This window comes from Solea senegalensis, linkage group LG18 (assembly GCF_019176455.1).
Source record: "Solea senegalensis isolate Sse05_10M linkage group LG18, IFAPA_SoseM_1, whole genome shotgun sequence".
NCBI lineage: Eukaryota > Metazoa > Chordata > Actinopteri > Pleuronectiformes > Soleidae > Solea > Solea senegalensis.
The window spans coordinates 4426343-4448408 of record NC_058041.1 but is presented as its reverse complement, the minus strand read 5'-3'; the positions used below and the strand labels follow the sequence as shown (position 1 = coordinate 4448408).

At 40.5% G+C, this 22066-nt stretch overlaps 3 protein-coding genes across 3 annotated transcripts; 2 read left to right on the top strand and 1 right to left on the bottom strand.

The window, feature by feature from the left end:
* Positions 1 to 809: 809 nt before the first annotated feature.
* Positions 810 to 8656, top strand: josd1 (Josephin domain containing 1). The gene is made up of 4 exons (XM_044014586.1): positions 810 to 1374; positions 1984 to 2112; positions 4281 to 4475; positions 5294 to 8656. Exons 1-4 carry the CDS (start codon positions 998 to 1000, stop codon positions 5391 to 5393), a joined length of 801 nt encoding a protein of 266 aa, XP_043870521.1. The 5' UTR covers positions 810 to 997; the 3' UTR covers positions 5394 to 8656.
* A 467-nt stretch (positions 8657 to 9123) lies between these two features.
* cbx7b (chromobox homolog 7b) lies at positions 9124 to 17749 on the top strand. The gene is made up of 6 exons (XM_044014348.1): positions 9124 to 9373; positions 14587 to 14630; positions 15447 to 15512; positions 16042 to 16108; positions 16321 to 16627; positions 16932 to 17749. The coding sequence occupies exons 1-6, from the start codon at positions 9305 to 9307 to the stop codon at positions 17117 to 17119; spliced, it is 741 nt and encodes a 246-aa protein (XP_043870283.1). The 5' UTR covers positions 9124 to 9304; the 3' UTR covers positions 17120 to 17749.
* A 2706-nt stretch (positions 17750 to 20455) lies between these two features.
* Positions 20456 to 22066, bottom strand: LOC122759648 (elastin-like). Its single transcript, XM_044014609.1, has 9 exons — positions 22015 to 22066; positions 21820 to 21879; positions 21717 to 21731; positions 21383 to 21619; positions 21195 to 21269; positions 21029 to 21088; positions 20877 to 20942; positions 20737 to 20787; positions 20456 to 20653 (listed from the first exon to the last, which is right to left on the bottom strand). The coding sequence occupies exons 2-9, from the start codon at positions 21862 to 21864 to the stop codon at positions 20585 to 20587; spliced, it is 618 nt and encodes a 205-aa protein (XP_043870544.1). The 5' UTR covers positions 21865 to 21879; positions 22015 to 22066; the 3' UTR covers positions 20456 to 20584.

Sequence of the window (22066 nt, the reverse complement as noted above, 5' to 3'; positions counted from 1 at the left end):
CACCTGAGAAAATACTCAGCTCTGACAGTAAAAATACAGTGGTGTGAATAGACTGAGCAAAGTCAGCTACGGAATTCTCACAGGAGGCAGATTTATTTCCCAATGAGATAATTTGATCTCTCATCATCCTCCTCTTCCTCACATAAACTTCACACACTGGTATGGACGTGGTGAGAGATAAGGTGACTCTTATTGTTATTAATTGTTTGTTATTTGTTTCAATTTCTACACACTCCTGTCAAACTTCCTCATCTCCACTCTGATCACATACCCTGTTATATACAGTAGAACAGTTAGAGCAGTATTTCTGACCATCAGAGGAAGCTCGCGCAGCACTTGGTGGTACATGTACCACAGGTTGAGAGTGGTGTAACTAAATTACAGATCCACAACAAAACTAACGGCTTTTCTCCCCGGTGTTCCTCAGGCTCGGCGTCAGACTCCTGCTGCATCTGTTCCAGTGGAAGCGAGGCCTTCATGGTCAGCAGCCAGTCAGCTGATGGAAAGAAGTGCAAAGTTATATAGTCTCAGTGACTGGATGGAAAGAACTGTCAACACACACTAACCCAGTGAGAATGGAGGAAGTGGAAACGTACAGGGATCAACCAGTGGCTCTTTGATTGACGCCACTGCGGTGTGGCTGGTGGAGTTATTCTAATCTGGAGTGTGTTTTTTTTTTCCTCTGCCAATCCTATCTGAAGTTCCAGTCTTTGTCCGCTCCCTCCTTGTAACCTTTCCTCACGTCCATCCTTCAGAGAGAGCAGGTGTTGCTGTGTTAAACAACGACAGGTCTCTTTTACTCGCCCCCACCCCCACCACCTCTCTCTCTCTCAACCGTACGCGGAGACACACAGGCTCCTCTCCTCCTAGTGGCTGAGAGGTTGCTATAGCAATGGTTGCCGTGATGCAAATGTAGCGTCCTGAAAGTTGTAGTTGTGGAGGTAGTGGCGGGGTGGGAGGAGGTGGCAGAGGCAGCGGTGCAGGTGAACATTCAGGGATGGGCAGTGCTCCGTACCCGGCCGGAGAGTGGAAAGGGAAGGGGAGAGGTGGCCTGCAGGAGCTGGGCTGTATGCCCTGGAAGGTTAGCAAGCAGAAAGGAGGTGGAGGCGGTGGAGGAGGAGAGGTGGTGGTGGTGGGAGCAGAGGAAAGGAAGAGTAGGGATCCCAGGGACTCTCAGCAGCAGCAGCAACAGCAGGATCTCTCATCTTCCTCCTCCTCCCTCACCCCACCAGCACCTACTCAATCCTCTCTGACACCTCCACCCATTTATCACGAGAAGCAGCGGAGGGAGCTGTGTGCCCTGCATGCACTCAACAACGTCTTCCAGGATGGGACAGCTTTCAGTCGAGACACCCTGCAGGAGATATACCAGAGGTGAGCTCTTGAACCAAGACATAACAATATATAAAGTTGCTGTCAAGTTGAAATCTGTGTGACATACATTAGCTCTATTATGTCCAGGCAGCTGTTACTGACCTAGATTAGAGCTGCAACTAACAGTTATTTTCATAATCTTCTCGATCAATCGAAAAACGGGAAAAATGTTGATTATTGTTTCCCAAACCCGGAAATTATGATGTTCTCAAATATCCACTAATCAAAATGATTCAGTTGTAATTTGTTCTATGTAGGAAAGAAACCAGAAAATATTCACATTTAAGAAGCTGAAAAATTATCAGAGAACTTGTTTTAATCATTAAAAAAAACCATTCAAACTGATGAGCTATCTAAATAGTTGACTAATGTAAAGTCATGTAAAAATAGACAAAAAAGGAACTTTTCCAGTATCACTCAACACTGTGGTGGTTCTCGTCTGACATGATTCACTGTGGTATTTATTTATTTTTAATTCTCTGTATGGAAAATAACCAGAATTTCTACATGTCTTCATTACTTCACCAGTCCGAGAGACTTTGACTGCAGCGTTGTGAAACTCAAACACCAAAAGTGTTGTGAATCATCTTTGCTGTGGTCCTGTTGCAGGCTCTCTCCCAGCACTCTGGTGACGCCTCACAAGAAGAGCATGCTGGGAAACGGGAACTACGATGTAAATGTCATCATGGCAGCGCTGCAGACCCGAGGGTTTGAGGCAGTTTGGTGGGATAAAAGAAGGTACAGTATTTAGAGCTTGTCGTAAAAATAAACGTCACTACTTGTACTGTGTATATACGACCTCTGGCCTAAGATGTTCCCCTGAGAGGTCATTGTGAGGGTCAAGCATAGCTTAAACCAAAGGAAACAAAACAATCTATATGTGTCTCTTATGTTTTTCAATTTTCTTTTTAAAGAATATGCACGATTAGGCTGTGACATCTGCAGTACAGGAACATCTGTTTCACCCTTCTGTTACCGTCCATGGACAGGATTTGGCATGCGTACTTCTCATTACCGTAACTCCCTAGACCTTTAATATCTAGAAAATTCATCATAATGTCAGCTAAGCTACAGCATCCCCTGCATGACCAACATGTGGAGGATAAAGCGGTAGAAGGTGGATGGATACCGAAAAGCAGAGAAATAGAGCTTTGCACCCATATACTTGTCATTACGGTAGCCCCTCAGGACTTCCGCGGAACGACCGTTCAATCACAGACGGAGTTTAACCCGCGGTTGTGATGTCAGCTTCTTAGAACCGTAGTTCCTAAACGGTTGAATAACTACCAGATATCGAAAAGTTTAAGTTATCTTGGAAAAAAGTGGCAGAAGAACTCACTCATTGAAAGTTTTTTGACAATTCTACACCCATAAAATCAAAATAAATCCATGCGGCCTGAATATCGTGATAACCATAAGTGTCTTTTTGGATTATTTTTCTTTTTACTGAAGTGTCATAGCTTTTTTGTGCGTTTAAAACGTCTGTGGCATTTGACTGCTCCTCAATTGCCACATTTACATTCCATGCCTGATTTCCATATGTAACATTTTCTGCCTCAAGGCTCGTTTGGCTTAAATTGGTGTAGCACAAGCAACACCATTGTCACTCTGGCTACAGCAATGTTTACACCTGACCCAGAAGCCTCTGGGTAAGGGCTGTGATATTTTCAACACGGGCCGGTCATTTACGGTCATGGACCAAGAGTGAAAAGAGCATTTTAGACTGAGGGGAAAAAAGAAAAAGAAGTATGTCGGAAATAATGCATATTCCAGCATTCAAATGCTTTAAACATATAAACAACTTTGATATTTTGGAAAAAAAAATTCCCTGTGTCCTCCTTTGCACCACAGCAAATCTAATCAGTTGTTGGGTCTCAAACAAACTCTTTGATTAGTCAGCATTTCTGTCAATTGACAGTCCGAGGCAGTTTTTATCAGTGTTCCTGCTGCCCCTCCACCATCATCATTAGTCTTGTTTGTTGCTGTTTGACAACAATAACAGCCACAGACTTTACTTTTATCGGGAGAACATTAATGTTATCAGAAAAGCCATATTCCCGTTCCTCTGTCTCGGCCAAAACAGGAAACAAAAATCAAAGCTGCCCCCTCTGATCGAGAGACAAAAACAACAACTCCTGCTCGGCGCTGCTGACTGATGCAACACGGCGGGGAGTAAACCTGTAACTGGTGGTAGTGTAAGCATTCCTTGGAGATCTGTTTTAAGTTTCTAACTAAAGAACCCATAAATTAAAGATTGTTTGCTCACCGCAAAAATAATCTTTACACATGAATGTTTACTTCAAATGTTGTTTGTTTTGTTTTGTTTTTTATTTTACTTTTTGCTTTCTTAAACATCGCAAGATAGATATTTGCAGTGTTATTTACTCTCTGAGGACTGTCTAGTTTGTAAAAACTAAACATTGTAGGTATTTTTTTTGTCCTTCTAAACTCAAGATGGATAATAACCTTGAGATTGCGAAGCGTTAGAAGTGTGGGAACACAAGGCTAAAGCACACAAACTTTGCATCTTTCCTGGGATTCACAGTGAACAGTGGTTAGCATTGTTGCCTCACAGCAAGAAGGTCACCGATTCGGATCACGGTTCGGGCCTTGTGTGGAGTTTGCATGTTCTTTTAGTGACTGTGACTCCTTTAAAACAAAAACAGCAGATTAGGATTAAGTCAGTTGGACCCACTCATGTCAGACTATGTGACAAAAGGTCACCTTATGTGATTAAAGGTGTTGAAAATGGAGGGATGTATGAAGTTGTTTCAAGTTTATTTTCATACATGAAATTAGGCTCTGACCCAATTCAGATCCCAAACTTTCTCCTTAATCCTGTATCGTAATATTTAAATTTCTCAAGATGGAAGTACAAAGAGTAAACATGGTTTTTGTTCCTCCAGGGACGTCGGCAGCATCAAGCTTACCAACGTGACGGGCTTCATTCTCAATGTGCCATCCAACCTGCGCTGGGGGCCGCTCCGGCTGCCACTCAAACGACAGCACTGGATTGGAGTCAGAGAGGTGGGAGGAGTCTACTACAACCTGGACTCCAAGCTGCGAAGCCCTCAACCCATCGGCAACCCGGAAGAGCTTAGGTGGGAACAGTGTGAAGTGTGTGTGTTTGTGGTTGGGTGGACATGTGCTCACCATGACAACTGTTATCAGGTTATCTCATCACTTCCTTATTTCTTTTTTGTATTTCCACCATGAGAATTACACAGTAAATGGAGGATTGTTCTGCTCTGGTGAAGGTATGTGCTCTATTGAGAGAGATTTCTAGTGTAACAAGCCTATTGTTGAGTTATCACCAGGTTCATATGGTGACAGAATGTCAGGGAAATGTTCCAGTGGAGCTCATGTGTCCCAAAGAAAAATGTAATTGAGGGTTCAAGTAATATAGTTCAGGGTTGTTGTTGTTTTTCTGCTGGCAGAACACAACTGCCGCACTTATACAAATTTTGTCACTTGTGTCACTTCATCTCGCTAGAGACTCAGAAATTGCTGGTCCACTGCTGCCTTGAACAAAACGTAATCGGTTTCTTTGTCGTTTTTTTAAAAACAGCAGAAAATACCCCCCCAAAATTACTTTTAATGCTGTAGTACGTACGCTAGGTCTGTATGTGGCGCTGTAGTGGACAGAATGAACCAAGCCAGAGCGACTAAGGAAAGAATGTAAAAGTTAGCATAAAGTGTGTAGACATAACGCAGAGGAGAGGAGGATGACAACCATGACAACAAAGAAAGCGAGTAGGGGGGTGGGACAAAGACATCATTGTTTTCCTAAAGTGGTTTATATTGGTTGTCTACATGAAGCAGGTTTACTAATTCTAAACAACCTCTTTGTTTCATTTTTTTCTTTTTAATTTTCTTCCAGCTTCATAACTATGGCTTTTTGTTTTTGAACACAACCTAGGAAGTTTCTGCGCCTACAGCTGCGAGGGAAGAACTGTGAACTCCTGCTGGTCGTCTCGGAGGAAGTGGAGGCGCATCAAACGTGGCGCTCCGACGGCTAACGGTTCAACCAGCCGCTCACAGATGTCCCAACAGGCCAATAATCCCAGGACGAATGGGAGAGGAAGTAGAAGCGTGCGCTGCTAGACACGCGGATACACACCTACAGACTTTTTTTTTTTTGGCTCTTTTTTTGGGTTTTGTTTACACGGCCATTGCTGGGCTCTAATCTGATGAGATGCAAAGCAGTGAAGGAAACAAACACTTTACAGGGAGAATCACAGACTTATTATTCTGTTTCTGCTCTTTTTTTGTGTTTTTATAAATATATATATATATAATGACTATTTTTCAGTGTCAATTTTGACACTGTTGATTTTTCTTTTTATTGTTCATATTTGCAAAGTCATGGAGATTCAGGCTTCTTGAAGCAGAACGCCGTTTATCTGCCCCGTCCCCCATCAGTGACTCTCCCTGCTTTAATCGTGATGTTCATTACTGTGTCGGCGTGTTTCCGTGTCCACCTGTACGTCGTGAATCTCCCTCTATCTGTGCATTCACCTCCGTCCTCTTTCACCAAAGTGTGCCCCCCTCTCCTTGCCACAGCGTGACTCCTTCTCACTCCTCCTCGTCCTCGTCTCAGTCGCTGTTTTCCCATCGGTGATATTTCACGCTGCCAATTTTCTATTTCACCCCCTTTTCAAACACTTCTTTTCCAGTACAGACTGAGCCTGCAATCAGCAAAGGCTGTGCTGTCACAACAGTTTTACAAGGCAACAAAGCAATGCAACACCCAGGCTAAGCACTCCCTCTAGTGGAGGTTTTGCCTCATTTCCCCCCCTCTCCATTTCTTGCTTTTTCCAACTGGCAACTACAGTACACTTCCCAGCCCAAAAAAAGACAAGTCAAATACTCTAATAATCTGTGCTGTACAAGCCTGTGTTTTAATCTGGGTTTGTCAGGACAAAGTTCAGCGTGCCCTCCTCCTCAAAAAAGGTCAGATTTTTCAGGCTTATTCTAATAGAACAATGTCATGGTTTATCAAATTGTAAAAAGAGTGGTTTAGAAGGCATGAGTCATCATTTTCACACATGGATTGGTCACCAGAGTCCAGACTTTAGCCTTATTGATAATCTGGATTTATTGATAACATAGGGGGTCAAACACCATCGTATTATACAAGATCTTGGTGAAAAATGAATGTAAAATGTGGATAGAAATACCATAAAGCGAGAGAATGTTTAGGGTATAAAGGAATGAAATCCGGTTGTGATCAAAGATATCATCAATTCTAATGACGATGATGATCCTTTAGTACATTTATACTGTGTATGTAAAAAGTAATTCCAGAATGCTCATCAGCAGATTGAGTTGGTGCAGTTGTTAATCTACAGTATGAGTCGATGGTCAGAAAATGAAACTATCTTTTAAGTTCTGTAAGTGTTTGCTGCTTCATGTCGTCTTTTAAGACAAGCAATCAGGAACATTTTATGAAAAAGTCTGTCACTTGCGGTATACACGTCACCCAAAAGAATCTGAAATCCTGTTTTTGAAGCCTCCCGAATCACGGTTTGCAACCAGGCTCCATATTGGACGACACAAGCGTTCAATCAGACTGGCGTCCATGTCATCGTCTGTCTTCTCAAAATGGGAACAGAATTCTTAAAATTGACGTCACGCTCTATTGAAGGTGACCTGAAACTAAGGATTAATCGTGGAAGTTTAATTATTGACTTCCATTCAAATGGACAACCAATGGTTGTCGCCCTCTGGTGGCTGTTCAGTATATTGCTACTCCTGCGTTGTATTCTGCATGGAAGCTTTTTTTTGTTATGTACAGTCCATGGTTGCAGCCTTTTGCCACTTCTCCACTACATGGCCCCGGCACGACTCCACTCGGCACAGCATGGCATGTTTGTTCTTTTCCGCTTTTCCATTAGCGATAGTACCTGGTACCTGTTTTTTTAGTACCTGCTTTGGCGAGGTTCCAAGCGAGCTAAGCTGATACAGTGCATGACCAAACTGTAGATCAATTTAAATGACTTCAAAATCCTCAAAACCTTCGTAAATCTCCCAACATTTAGCAAAGGTCAAAATCTCAATATTTAAGGATTCTGGTGTATTTAGCGATAGCTGGGAGTTGGGACCACGTAGTGGAAAAGCGGCAGTAGTGTAGAAGTTATGTGGTAACTAATAGACTTAATCTGCTGATGAGAACCATTTCCCACTTAGCAGTTTCAAAAACTCGGTAAACTAACTTTAATTCTGTTGTATCACTTGTTTGTTTACAACCACCAAATATAATTTGAGAGGAGACTTAATTTGGTCCTTCTTTTTGTCCAAAGGATTTCCACCTCTGTTTCCCTCTGTTGCACCGCAGTAGAGGGAAAAATCTCCGATCAAATATCTCCAATCAAACCTGCCAAATCCAGCTCTGACAGGACGTCGCAGTTTGTCCCGCGGAGTCTGTCTCACTACAGTCCAGAGTGATCAGTGAAGTTTTTTAGTTAAGGGTTGTTTTTGTGTAAAGTAAAGCTGTCGGTTTGAGAGACAGTGCAGTACAACTGAGTATTGGATTTAAAAAAGAAAAAAAATAAGTGGAAAGACAGGTGAATGTTGACTGATGTGAGTCGTGTTGGTCGTTTATTGTGAAATGGGCTTTAATGAGAGTGTTGCAGTCGTACAGATTTGTACCTAAACAAGTGTTGTGTGTTCACGACAATGTTGGCCTTAACTTGTTTACATTAGAAAAGAAATTATATATAGATATATGTGTTGCTCTGAAAGATTAAGCGAGGCTGTGCAGTTCGATGCCATTTCAGGAGATATTTTCCAAAGCACCAGTCCTAAAGTTAGAGGAGAAGCAGCTGACGCTCAACCCCCAGATTAGCTAATAATCTCCTGCTGATGTTCTCACGTGTGCAGCCAAGGACTTTATGTTATTTGAATGATTTTTTTTTTTTATAAAGATGATATCACATGATATATTTTTTTTGTTTTTTTTAATGGTGCATGCCTTATTTTTTTGAAAGGAAACTCGATTCCAGTCCGGTCTGCAGACGTTCAGTGTCACGTTCAAGTGAATCATCAACAGGGTTGAGGTCTTTGCACGCGTTCACGTCATTACTCACGTCATGCAGTCTCACAAGTGCATTCAACTTTTATTTTTATTTTTTTTGCCATGACAATCTGTTTGGCTCTTCTTGTTTAAATGGAATCTTGATTGTCTCTGTATTTTTTTTTTTTTTTGGTTTATTTTATTTTTATTTCAATTTTTTTTGCATATAAAAAAATAAAAAAGCTTATAATGGCACTTTATGTATAAGACGTGGTGTGGGTGTGTTCACTGCACTTATTGCTTCTACATACATTTTGACTCATTCGTTTCTGGTCTTTTTTATAACATGAAAAACTGTTCAAAGTGCTTCAAATCAGTGTTTTTCACCTGCCTTTTTTCCCTCAGAATTCTGACTTTTTCCCCTCAATATTCTGACTTCAATCTCAGAATTCTGACCTTTTCCTCTGACTTTAATCTCAGAATTCTGACTTTTTCTTCTCAGAATTCATACCATAATACTCTTCCCTTAATAATCTTGAAATTATATTTTTATATCCTCTGCTTCAGGTCAGGGGTCAGGGTCATGTCCTTTGGGGCCCCTCCCCTCTCTCGTGAAAAGCCCCCCTGGTGTGATGAAGCTGCTGGTGGTGCGCGTCCACTCGTCGAGAGCGCGTTCTCGGCGGCGGGCGCGCGCGTTAGCGGTGTGCAGCAGATGTGTCGCAGATTTTTGTGAAGTCACCGGACGCGCAGCAAGATCCAGCACAGAGCAGCATGTTTGCATACATGAGCTCCTGAAGTGCGAGAGGAGGAGAGAAGGACACACGGGGAAGCGAGGAGGGAAGAAGAAGCCCCGGGGAGAAACGCTGTCATCCCCCGCTGAATGTTAGCACAGTGTTCGCATCTGAAAGCTCAGAGATGGAACTGTCAGCGATTGGAGAGCAAGTGTTTGCCGTGGAATCGATCGTCAAGAAAAGAGTTCGGAAGGTAAACAGTGACGTTCGTGTTTATGTGTGTGTGTGAGAGAGAGAGACAGTGGAGGAGGCTACTACTTCTAAACCCACTACATAACAACAACAAAAACAGCAGCAACATGGCTATAGAGTGTGGTGTAGTATTGGAATAGCTGTGTAATATTACAGTGACATCATGATGTTTTCATAAGTAAAATCAGGTCGTAACTTGCTAGTAAGAATGTTCTATTAATAAGTAACAATAATACCATGTTATTTCCAACATAATATCCAGGTGATAGCTTGATAACAATGATAATACGAATAATAGTGTATTAATAAGGAGGTGATATACCCGTAATATCATGTTATGTACTGTACCCAGGTAATGACAATAGCAACAGTGTGTTAATAAAGACATAATATCACATTAATGCAATGTCATTTTGATTGTCCAGGTCATGACATTTCTAACAGTGTGTTAATAAGATAACATAATATCATATAATAAAAGTAATATCATGTCATTGACATTTGCTAGGTCATTAAATGGTGATAATATTAGCTGTGCATGAATAAGAAGAGAATATCCACTGCAATACCATTTTATTTACAATCTCCAAGTAATAACATGACAATATCAATAGCAACTGTGTGTTAATACGGAGATTATGTCGACAGATTGACATTAACCAGCTAATAAAATGGTAATAATAGCAATACTGTGTTATTTACAATGTCCAAATAATAACATGGGAGTAGTGTTGTGTTAATAAAGAGATTATATCACTGTAATGTCATGTTATAACCAATATCCAGGTAATAACAATAGCAACAGTGTGTTAATAAGAGACAAAATCACAGTAAAATCACGTTATTGACATTAGCCAAACAATAGCAATAGTGTGTCAATGCGGATATATTTTTCAAACTAATAGCTTGGAAATAACGATGGATAGACTACAGTCTTTATAATTAATATCAGCCAATATCTTGGTAATAAATGAAGTAATAGTGTGGTAATAAGTAGAAAGTATTTTTGATAAGTTCTTTCCAAAGTAATATCCAGATCATTCATTTACTGTAGGCACCAAAGTTAATAATTACTATTTAATATAAGTTGAAATACACACATTGTCCCACTGTTTAATGTGTGTTGTTATTGGGCTGCTGCAGATGAACATGTGATATGTTCTGTTTATTAATTCACCTTGTCCTGAGTCTGTTTGCTGTTTGAGTTAAAGGACACTGACGTCACTGATGTTTCCTCTGACTATAAAAAACATATTAAAAAAGCCAAAAAAATGCTCCAGCGAATGCAGAATATCTACATTTAATAATGTTGAGACTGTTCATGGTTTAATAATACAGCCTGTAGATTTTGTTTCCTTTTTTTCCTTTTTGCAAACTCCCTAAAAAATACCTTGAGTGATAACAAAAGTTTGGCTTCAGATTGAAAACCGTGGTCGGCTTTTGATATTTACTCAGTAACAGAACTGCCAGTCAGAGTCTTCCTGTTTTCAGCAAAAGAGCAGAAAGTGGAGCCAATCCAAATTAAGTGGAATGTATGAAGACAGAAATGAGAATTCATGTCTTCCTATCTTTCTGTAAATATTTTATTACTTTGAATTTATTTTGATTATATTTGACTATATTCTGTATTGTTTTTTGTTCTCCCAAAGGAACCATGAATGCCATATAGCTGAAAAGAGTGTAATACAGCAAAAAAAAATACAGTAAGAAAAAAAACAATAAATTATATGATATCTTTAGACTATGTTGACTGTAACACAAAAGAATCTGTGTTTTTGTCACCAGCAGAGGATGTAAAAATGTTGATTTTTCTCTATGGACTTTGGTGCAAGAGAGTGAGTTGTTAACTAACTGCAATAATAAAAGAAATTTATATTAATAATATTGTTAAGAGATAAGCTGGACCAACCTCATAGAACCACACTTAGTACGTTTTTGGGACATTTGTTGACTTCTTCACTGTCGGAAAAGGAATGACAACATTTTGTAAAACAAACCATGTTTGGTGTAACTGCTACCATAACCATGCCGAATTGTATTGCAAATATATTAATATTATTCACTGACTAATCTACATAAACAAACATACATAAATAAAAATATTACTATTTGAAGTGCCAACACTTTGAAAGATGCTGATTCACCTCTCTATCACACACACAAGGAACATTCCAACTTGGATTTAAATTCACATTGTTTGGTGAGTGAAAAAAATAATTTTTATTTTTCCTATTAATGTCACGTTTTAGTGTTGATATTCCAGGATATGTTGCCATCAAGTTTCTAACGTTAGCCATCCATACGAATCATTTAAATCTCAACATTCGCCGACAAAGATTATATCTAAGGTATTATTTATACTTTCTTGTACTTTTGCTGATAAAGACTATGCTGAAGCTCTTATCTGTATGTTTATCTCTGTATTTTGGCACGTTAGCTAAGTCGCTAACGTTAGCATAGCTGCTAACGTTATGTTGTGGTTTGTTTGTCGGTGTAATATTATTGTTCGTTAGTTCGTTTTATTTTTTAAAACCCACAGCGCTGGGGAGGGTGTAAGAAAACCTCTTAAATGTTATCTGAGATAAAAACACTAATTTGTGTGTGAACTTAGACGGAAAAAAAATCTCTTCTTTTCATCAATTCCATGTGGATTTAAATGACGACACGTAACACGTTTATTTTCAAGCGCGTGTCAAGTAGGTACGAGTGTCCTTTGATACGTCATCAAATTCATATTAGACAAGAGTGTCCTTTGATACGTCATCAAATTCATAACAGGCACGAGTATCCTTTAATACGTCATCAGATGAGTGTCCTTTGATACATCATCATTTATATTCTAAGTGCTAGTCTAACTGCTAGCTGCCAACTGCTACAGGTAACTTCCACAAGAAGCACAACTCAGCACGAATTGAGAAGAGAGAGAGGCTAGTTTTATTGCTCCTACTGTATTTTATTTGTATATTTTATTTTCATGCCAAGTGTGTGTTTTAGTTTTTTCTCTGCACTTGATTGACTCACCTGCAAAGATGCTGTGTGTTCATTACAAGTTTTTTTCCAAACTGAGCTACAACACAGTCAAGTTCGAGGGGCTGCACATCACCCTCAGCCAGCTCAAAAAGCAGATTATGGTGCAGGAGCGGCTCAGTCCGACACACTGTGACCTGCAGATCACAGATGCACAGTCTCGAGAGGAATATACAGATGGTGAAGCTCACATCCCGATATACTCGTCTGTGATAGTACGACGCGTTCCAGTTCTTGGCGTGAAATCAGCTGGCAGGGCGCCTAAGATTGTTGTTTCACGCGGAGAGCGTTGTTACACACCGTCTCCTACACCCGCTGAATCTTCTCTTGCGTTGCCACTCGCTAAACTTCTCAAGACTGCCGACATTTGTGATACAAATGCATCAGAGGAAGACAAGATTACAGCCATGATGCATCAGTCCAGCTCACTGTATGGCTCCATGTATTACTCCAAGAGGACAGTTCGACCTCCACCTGCCAACAACACCTGCTTTCGCTGTCTAAAGCCGGGTCACTACATGAAGCATTGCCCCATGCTGATGGTCCAGGTTCGGAATGGAGAGGTTCCTAAGCCTGTGAAGACCAGTAAGGGTATTCCTCGCAGCTTCATGGTGAAAGTGGAATCAGGAACCAAAGGGGCCATGTTAACCAGCACTGGAGAATATATGATACCTGCCATACATGCAGAAGTGTACGCACGAGAGAAGAAGACGCATACTCCCTGTGCTGCACCCAGTGCTCCACCCAAACTGCCATCACCGAAGGTCAGTTCACATCCAGCTCCTGAAGAACTCCTCTGTCCAATCTGCAACGATTTAATAAGAGACGCCGTCACCACGCCCTGCTGCGGATACAGTTACTGCGATGAATGTATCCGAACTGCACTGTTAGACTCACAGAAGCGCACCTGCTTCACGTGCACAAAGTCACATGTCTCCCCCGATCACCTCATCCCCAACAGGTTTCTTCGACTGGCTGTGGATGACTTCAAGAGCATCGCGGGGTACAACACCACCACGACACTCGCACACAAGCAGGTGCAACATGCAGATCCGGCGCCTCAGAGCTCTCAGTCCATCAGTCGATCAGACAACGTCAACATGCTGAGCCATCGACATGGAAGTCGCTCCTCTGTGGACAGTAGGAAGAGGATGAGAGAGGAGGACCGCTCTGTACCACAAGCTCCTTCTGGAAAGCTGAGGAGAATTCCTGTGCTTGGTGGTGATGTCCGCCCACACCCACACCTTTCGGACCGGCGTCCGCGCTACAGACTCCCACTCACAAGAATGATATAACTCTCCAACCCTTGTCCTTCCCTCTACACCTTTTCTCCCCATCCTTGCATGAAAACTATATATTTTTTTGAATGATTTAAAGATAGGTACATTTTAAATAAATATTATTGTGTGAACTTCATTTACATCTTCCTTTGTGTGTTTTTTCTGAAGGTTCAGTTATTTTATTTATTTCACAGTTTTGTTTTCTTTCTAGCAAAATGTAAACATGTCACTGATTTTTACAGTGAAGTAGTCAACAGAAAAAAATTATTTTTCCATCAATAAATTAGTCTTAAAGGGATAGTTCAGGGTTTTCCCACATCATTCAACTCTGAGTGTGTAGCTGTTTCTGGAAAAAAGTTACACAAATGTACCAGCTCCCGTGTCACTAAGAGGTCAAAATTAAGATATTGTTGACTTTAACAGGTGTAGATTGTGTTGCTTTCACATACACACACTGCTTTTCATCTAAGGGAACAAAATACAAAACAATATTGACTGCGATAAAACCAGAATAAAAAAAAAAGAAAGAATAAAGAAAGAAGCAAACAAACAAACAACAAAGGAAAAGACAAAGAAGAAGAAAGAAAAAAGGACAACAATCAGAATGATCTCCAATAAATTTGATTCTTTTGCCATCAACAAGATTTATCTTCCATAATTGATCCACTCCATAATTTCTACTTCCTGGATTCCTCCAGCCAAGTAGGTATAGATTTTACTATGTGAAGTTTTGACAAAATCTGAGTCATTTCATCTCCTAATTTGAAATGGTGTTGGTCACATCAGCTCGTAATCTCAAGGTTTATTATAGGATGTATAAATGTTTTGGTGTGTATGTGTTTGTGTGTGTGGGATAAACCACTGTGTCACTGAGATTGAACCTAATGAAACCATAATGTCTCCGCAGGGAAATGTGGAGTATCTGCTGAAGTGGAAAGGATGGCCTCCAAAGTAAGTAACATAATTAGTGAAAGGAATGGATTATATAGGACTATTGGATTGTGATGTGAATATGTACACTTACTGGCCACTTTATTAGGTACAGAGGTCACCTTATGAAATAGCGGGTGTGGACACCTGCTTCACAGTTTGACATCCAAAACGTCCAAAACTAACAACCAGAATCAACCAAAATCACTTAAATCACATTTCTTCCTAATTCTGATGACCTCCAGCAGGTTGTCTCAACTTTGTCTCCAAGTTGCCTCTGTGTAATTTGACCAATTAGGGTTAACAAGAAGTTGAACTTTTAAGTATTCAAGCTTTATGTAACTATTCACTATTATAGAGGTATAAAATAAGTATATATAGTATAGTGTAGATATAGTAATAAGTATAGTTAGTGTATAGTAGTTAAAATAATAAACTATTAACTACTATACACTAACGCAATGATGAAAACTTATGTATTATGACGGAAACCAAACTATATTAATTGCTCTTGGTGATTATGTTCTCTATTAATTAGTCACATGTTTTGTTGAAAAATGAAATGTTGAAAAATGTTTTATAGTGAAGATGTTTTGTTATGTTCACAGACCAAAAATATTCAATTTCCTGTCACAGCGAGGCAGAACTTTGATTTTAGCTTTATAGATAAAACAGATCCACTTGTATTGTACGTACCACAGCCACATACTGTACGTAATGACATCACATGCTCTTTTGAAAAAGTGAATGGTAAATGTTACAAACACATCATTAATAAAAGAAGAGATATGTTTTATGCCAGCATGAAGTCATACACTTTTTTCTGTTGTGTTGCAGATACAGCACATGGGAACCCGAGGAACACATCCTGGACCAGCGGCTGGTGCAGGCCTACGAAGAGAAGTAAGTTTCAGCTCAACATGTCACATGAAGAGCAGCCTGAGGATTTGACTCACAGTGGGGAAAGAGTAGGTCATGTTTCTTTGAGCATTATATTCATCATTAAGACTCAGATCCAAGACCGGTCTGCTGCTGGTGTTCCCAGCATGTGGCCTTGGATGGTGGAATGAAATTGGAGATGGGGGGAGAAAAGTTGTAAAGAAAGAAGAAGAAAGAAGAAAAGTTTCGATACTGAGCTGCCGTGTAAAGAAGAACATTAAGCTTCAGTTAACTTCAGTAACTTTGAGCAGTTATCAACAAAACACAAGTATGTAGATCTCATATTATTGAAATAGTACAAATAGTAAAAACATTTAAAAAATGAGCTGAAAGATGCAAAAATGCTTGGTTGGTTGAGTTAAAAAAAACACAACCGTCTTTATCACCATGATAGCATGCACTATTGCATTGAAATTGAAATTGAAAAAATATTCAGTCTCAAGAAGCCCTACTCATGTTGACGTCGTTCATAAAGTGTTTGCCCTCTTCCCAGAGAGCAGAGAGACAGAGCTCTGGGCCACAGGAGGAAAGGATCCAAAGGCAAAAGACTCCATTTGCAGGTAAAATGTAGACTTTAATAATCAGAATAATTGTCATAAAACAAGTCCTCATGCAGGTGATGTTTCAGGTTGTCCATCCCTATGTACTTAAGAATTAATAAATAAATTAATTAATATTTGTCTTAGTGTTGCTGCATTGTGCCATGGTCTTTGTCTATATAATTTATTTGAACAATGACAGATGCATTTCCTCTGCTCTGCTTTGGACTCAGGACGCCGTCTACACCATGGATCTTCGCAGTGCTCACAAGACACCAGAGACGACGACGCCCCGCCTGCGTCTCTCCCTGACGCGCTCACGGGTCTCGGAGGACGAGGACGAGTCGTACGACGACGACGACGACGACGAACAACAATGTCACAGGAGCAAATCCAGGAGGCCGCGGTTCAGGTACTTTGACTCAAATCCTCCGAGTCCAACACTGGAAAACTGGGAAGGTCTCGAGGAGGAAGAGGAGGAAGAAAGGGAAGAGGAGATGATAGAGGCTGAAAAGGAGACGACAGAAGACTTCTTTAATGGTAAGTGTCTCAGTTGGTCAGACAGTAGAGTTATAATCACCATCAATGTTGAAGGGTAACTAAACACCCACTTCTGAGGCTAAATCCACCCAATACTTGATTTTGAAAAATGTTTTCTTTCCAGTTTCCTCCTACAATCAAACACGAATGTCAGAGTAATTCGCTCTGGTGGCTGTCCACTGCTTCTAGTTCTAGGAAGGTTCCTAGTATAGGTTTGGTAAAATGCAGAGGACAGGACGCAACATATGTTTGGTTTCACTCTGCCCTCCTGTTTCTTTTTTTCTGTGTTTTTTCTCCCCCTCAGGACAAGAGAGGACAGACAGGTGGTGTGCCATGGCCGGACCAGATGATGTCACTGCATCAGAGGAGCCGGGCGACGCGTGGAGACCCATCCCTTGTCCAGGAGAGGTGACCGTCACAGACGTCACCCTTAACGCCCTCACAGTGACTTTCAGAGAGTCAAGAATGGCCAGTGGCTTCTTCAAAGGCTGAAGGTTGTGAGACGTGATGAGGAGAGGGGGGGGCGGGGGTTGACAGTGTGAGCTCTGCAGTGAAGGCTCTGGTTTTATCAGAGTGTGTTTAAAACCTTGGATAAGCAGCAACATTGGCATTTCTGTTCCTTCTTTGCAACCACTTTCTTTGTCAGTCGGGTCAGTGGTTTTGTTTACATGCACAGAGTCACCTGAATGTGAGGTGCACTCCAGGTAAAGTTATCTGTAGGTTGAACTGTTTCACCTAACACAAGGCATTAGATCTCTATCAATATTAGTGGCTTTTAAGGGTGACAAATGGAAATGGAAATTCCCTTAAAAAGAGTCACGTGAGTTTTTGAATCAGTTTTCTCACAGTTTCTTCATATTTAAAGTCCTTTGAGACACAAACAGACAGACAGACACACAGAGCCACTAAAAACAAAAAAATGTGACAATACTTTACTCCCACGGAGTGAAGTACTGTTACATACTAAACTATGACTTTTTTTTTGATCATACTTTCAAAGTTTTTACACCCCAGATGGGAGTGGAACTCACAATCCATGATTCACATGGCCATAGCCTTATCCATTTCCCCAATTGTCAACATACTAAGGTATGACTTTTTTTTAAAATTTTGGACGACATACTATACTATGACTTTTTTTATCAAAATTTGGACGACATACTATACTATTACTTTTTCTGTAACATTTTGGACGACATACCATACTATGACTTTTTTTCAAATTTTGGAAGTAATACTATACTACGGGGCCACACGATGGTGTATGCGTGTGTGCGTGGGTTCTCTCCGGGTACTCCGGCTTCCTCCAACAGTCCAAAAACATGCAATGTGGGGAATAGGTAAATTGGACACTCTAAATTGACCATAGGAGTGAATGGTTGTTTGTCTCTAGCTGTGTGTGGCCCTGCGATGGACTGGCAAACTGTCCAGGGTGTACCTATCGCCCGATGAAGCTCAGATTGGCACAGCACCCCCCGCGACCCTCTGGTGGAGGATAAAGTGGTTAGATGATGACTGACTGACTGACTGACAATACTATGACTTTTTTGTCAAAATTTGGACGACATACTATATTATGACTTTTTTGTCAAAATTTGGACGACATACTATAATTCACTTATCCATAAGAAACGCAGCATAAGGAACCACCACATTATTTGCATCGTCACACCTGCATAGGGTTTTGGGCCTGCTGAGGCACAAGGGGAGCGTTGGGGTCCAGTGGGGGCCCGAGCTGCTCCTGCTGGCCGTTGGGTACAAACATGGGTGTTAGCTGGTTGCCGTGGGTGGGGAACAGCAGCTGAGTCCCCTGGGGCCCAAAGGGACCAGACATCTGTGGGTTCAAGTTCACCATCTGTGGAGTGAGCAGCACCTCTGGCTGCTGCTGCTGCAGCACATACTGAGGTAATATGGATCCCGCCTGGAGAAGAAAGTGGTGTCTTTCATCTTATATTTTCCCCAAAAAATATGACTTATGGAGACACTTGAATTCTATTAATAATTTAAATAAATGGCGCTATGGTTAGCATTAGAGCAGCACACATGTTTGTGAGTCCAGCCTGTACCTGTGCCTGTGCAAGTGCTGCAAGAGTTAGTCCATTCAGTCTTAGGATCTGAAAACACAAAACTGTTGCATTAGCTAATTGTATGACAGGGAAAAGGGTTCTGTTGCAGTAGATATGAATGCATAAATGACTTTTTTACCTCATTGCTGTTGCTTGCAATAATTCCAATCTGCAGCTGTAAAAGAGAAGGAATAGCATGTTATATTTTCCTTTTAGATGCTACAAGAGCAATCAGACGTACAGTATAATAGAACAATGCATGTAACTCACTGGCAGAGCGAAGCTAGTCCTCAATAGACAAACCAACAGACAGGCCGTTTGTAGAGCCATGGTGTCCTACAGTGCGTAAAAACACGAGGCATTAAAAACAAAATCATACACTTCACTATTACCAAGACATGGAAAAGTTCAACCGAAGCACGAGCACTACCAAGTCTTTGTAGAGTTTCTCTGGTTCTGCTTTCCTTTCCTGAGTGCCTGCCTCCTCACCCGGTCCATATCCCTTTTAAATTCTCTGATGTGAGCTGTTAAAATCCACCATCAGCCTGTCCAGACAATGTGTGGTCAGTGTCACAGACATTTCTCATGGCAACAGACTCAGACACTTACAACACAGGACAGGTAAGTATGTTATTAGGCGCCAGTCATGCCTCTAAATGCCATGACACGGGTCTGTGTTGAGTTATTGACAAGTTTACAAGGATTCTGAATTTGTAACGATATGCACTTTTCACTCTAAAAGCACCGGTGTCTCATTGGCAGTTTATGTGCACATATGTTGAAGTGTGCTGCTTCAGCTTGTAATTACAGATTTGAAATGCAGCAGGGGTTTTGTCAAATTATGAGAATAAAAAGGAAAACAGAGGCTGAAAGCTTATAATCAGACATTTGTCAAGAGTTGTACATCATGTTCAGACTCATGTTGGTGTTTCACTGGCTAATGTGTGTTCATGGTTGACTGCATTTGAATTCATGTTGAGGACACAAACAAAATTGAATTTGTCCTTCAATAATACACATCTGTTGCTAGGGACTAGAACAAAAAGCACTATATTTGAATAGTTGTTTCCTATGTTTTCTGTTTTTTACATATATGTCTTCCATTTTTTGTAATCGGCAGTGATGTATATTTAGGTACCCGAGCACGAATGGCAGGGGTCTAAACAGCTCATGGCACGAATATGTGAGTGGAACCTATTGTTATTCTTCAGATTATTATTAGTAGTAGTAGTAGTTGTAGTATTCCATGTCATTGCGGTCATTTTTAAGGGGGAAACTCTCTGAAACTTTGCACAGAGGTCAGGTTTGGTTTTTAATTGTTGTGTACAACTGTTTTGTTCTCTTAAGATTAAAACCTTAATATCTGACAAGTGTATCTAATATCTGAGTTAGGTGTGGTTTTTTTTTCCAAACCAAAGATACACCTGTTCTGCTGAACCAGTATGACATGACAGAGTGACAGTGACTCAGCACGATCCTGAAACTGATGCAGCTGTATAGAATATATACATTTACAGAGGTACATTTTGACACAAAAACTGAAATATCAACAGTATTTGAGTTTACTCGTACCACAGAAAGTAAAACTTCTGGATTACTTTCCTAATTTGAACCCCAACATTTTGGAGGTTTCGCGTAGCATGTGTGTATCTATGAGGCATTTACTTTATTCATCTGTTTTTATATTCATTGTCCTTTAGATGGCAGCAGAGATGCATCATAATTTACAAACAGTTGTGTTGTGCATATCTACAAAACAAAGTTTGATGTTTTTAAGTAGATTTATTTATTTTACATGCACAGTTCACCTTTTTTCCATGTGACATTTATGCACATAGGCTCTATGGCCAAAATCATACAAATCAAGTTTTATTGTCATAATAATTATTAGTTAATTATCCACATGTTGACCATCTTCATCACACAGAGTAGTTGTTGTGCTGTCAGTAGGAGCTGGAATCTGAGAAAATAAAGACAAAAGAATGTTCATTTTCACAGTGAGATTTCATATCAGACAGCTTCTTGTGAATTGTATTATCTTACCTGAGTATCCATAGTGATCTTCATGTTGTTGCCCTGTTTCATAATCTGACGCTGGAAATTAATAAAACAACAGTTTCATGTAGTGTCCATTTGTACCACATACAGAAGATGTTTTATTTATTTTAATATTTATTTCTTACCCTGAATCTTCTGAGAGGATCAGGCTGTGGGGGAAGCTGCTGTTGCATGGCAACACCTGGAAACCCCTGGAAGAAAGATGGCAAAGCAGCAAGATTCAGTGATTCTATAGCTACAAATCATCATGTGACCTGTATGAGGGTAGAGTGGTTACCATCTGAGGCTGCTGAGGAGGATTCATAGCGGCCATTTGAGGGAATCCAGCCAAAGGAAGCTGATGGTTGGTTTAAATAAGGACAAAAAAAAAAGACAAGTCATTCATGTCTGGGTTTCTAAACGATGAAACTGTTACATGAGCCTACATGTGTGTTAACACCAACCGTGTTGACTGCAGGAACAGGGTATACGTTAGGAACAGGGGCCGGCAGAGCAAAAGCAGGGACTCTAGGAACAACCTTTGAGGAAAAGGATACAGATTATCATGAAATAATAAAATAGTTTCAATTTAGAGAAATATCTGTGGTTTATGACTGATCATTTTTATTAAATCAAGACCTGATGAACTGACCTGCACAAACTGTGGCTGCCCAACGAAACCTGCCCCACCACCAGGCACCACAGGCAGGTTCAGGCCTCCAGCAATCAGCGCAGGGTTCAGGCCTCCAGCAATCAGTGCGGGGTTCACTATTCCTCCATTCATACCTGCCAACATTCCTCCATTCATACCTGCCAACATTCCTCCATTCATACCTGCCATCGTTCCTCCGTTCATTCCTGCCATCATGGCTGCTAACATCCTCTGTGTCTGCATGTATGAAGACAGAGAGAGCCTTGAGTTACTATTAATTACTAGATTAGCATGGGAAATACATGCAAATAGTTATTTTCAATGCAATCCTTACCTTGCCTGCGCTGACCTGTAAGCAAAGAGATGATAATAACATTATAGATAGATGGATGGTTAGATAGATAGATAGATAGATAGATAGATAGATAGATACTCACATTGGAGATGGTCACTATAACAGTTGTAAGAAGAAGGAGCTTCATTTTTAGGCCTGAGTCCTATATTTGAAAAACAACAACACCACAATAGATAAATTTTATTCATATCTTTAGTATAGTTTGTGATGTATGAATAATGTTCATAGATCACATATTTAGCCTCTTTCTATACACTGTATCATCTCTTTAAAATACCTTCTAATTGTAGTTCTTCCTTCAAATGTTATGTACCAGGTAAGACGCTACA

Bases quoted from the DNA above. Each gene is read 5' to 3' on its own strand.
- LOC122759648 (XM_044014609.1), bottom strand. From the start codon at position 21,864: ATGAAGCTCCTTCTTCTTACAACTGTTATAGTGACCATCTCCAAT. The intron at 21,270-21,382 runs GTCAGTTCATCA...TTTTCCTCAAAG, and splicing joins GGCAGCCACAGTTTGTGCAG to GTTGTTCCTAGAGTCCCTGC. The intron at 20,788-20,876 runs GTAAGAAATAAA...ATTAATTTCCAG, and splicing joins ATCCTCTCAGAAGATTCAGG to CGTCAGATTATGAAACAGGG.
- josd1 (XM_044014586.1), top strand. From the start codon at position 998: ATGGGCAGTGCTCCGTACCCGGCCGGAGAGTGGAAAGGGAAGGGGAGA. The intron at 1,375-1,983 runs GTGAGCTCTTGA...GTCCTGTTGCAG, and splicing joins CTGCAGGAGATATACCAGAG to GCTCTCTCCCAGCACTCTGG. The intron at 2,113-4,280 runs GTACAGTATTTA...TTGTTCCTCCAG, and splicing joins GTTTGGTGGGATAAAAGAAG to GGACGTCGGCAGCATCAAGC.
- cbx7b (XM_044014348.1), top strand. From the start codon at position 9,305: ATGGAACTGTCAGCGATTGGAGAGCAAGTGTTTGCCGTGGAATCGATC. The intron at 9,374-14,586 runs GTAAACAGTGAC...ATGTCTCCGCAG, and splicing joins TCAAGAAAAGAGTTCGGAAG to GGAAATGTGGAGTATCTGCT. The intron at 16,628-16,931 runs GTAAGTGTCTCA...TCTCCCCCTCAG, and splicing joins GACAGAAGACTTCTTTAATG to GACAAGAGAGGACAGACAGG.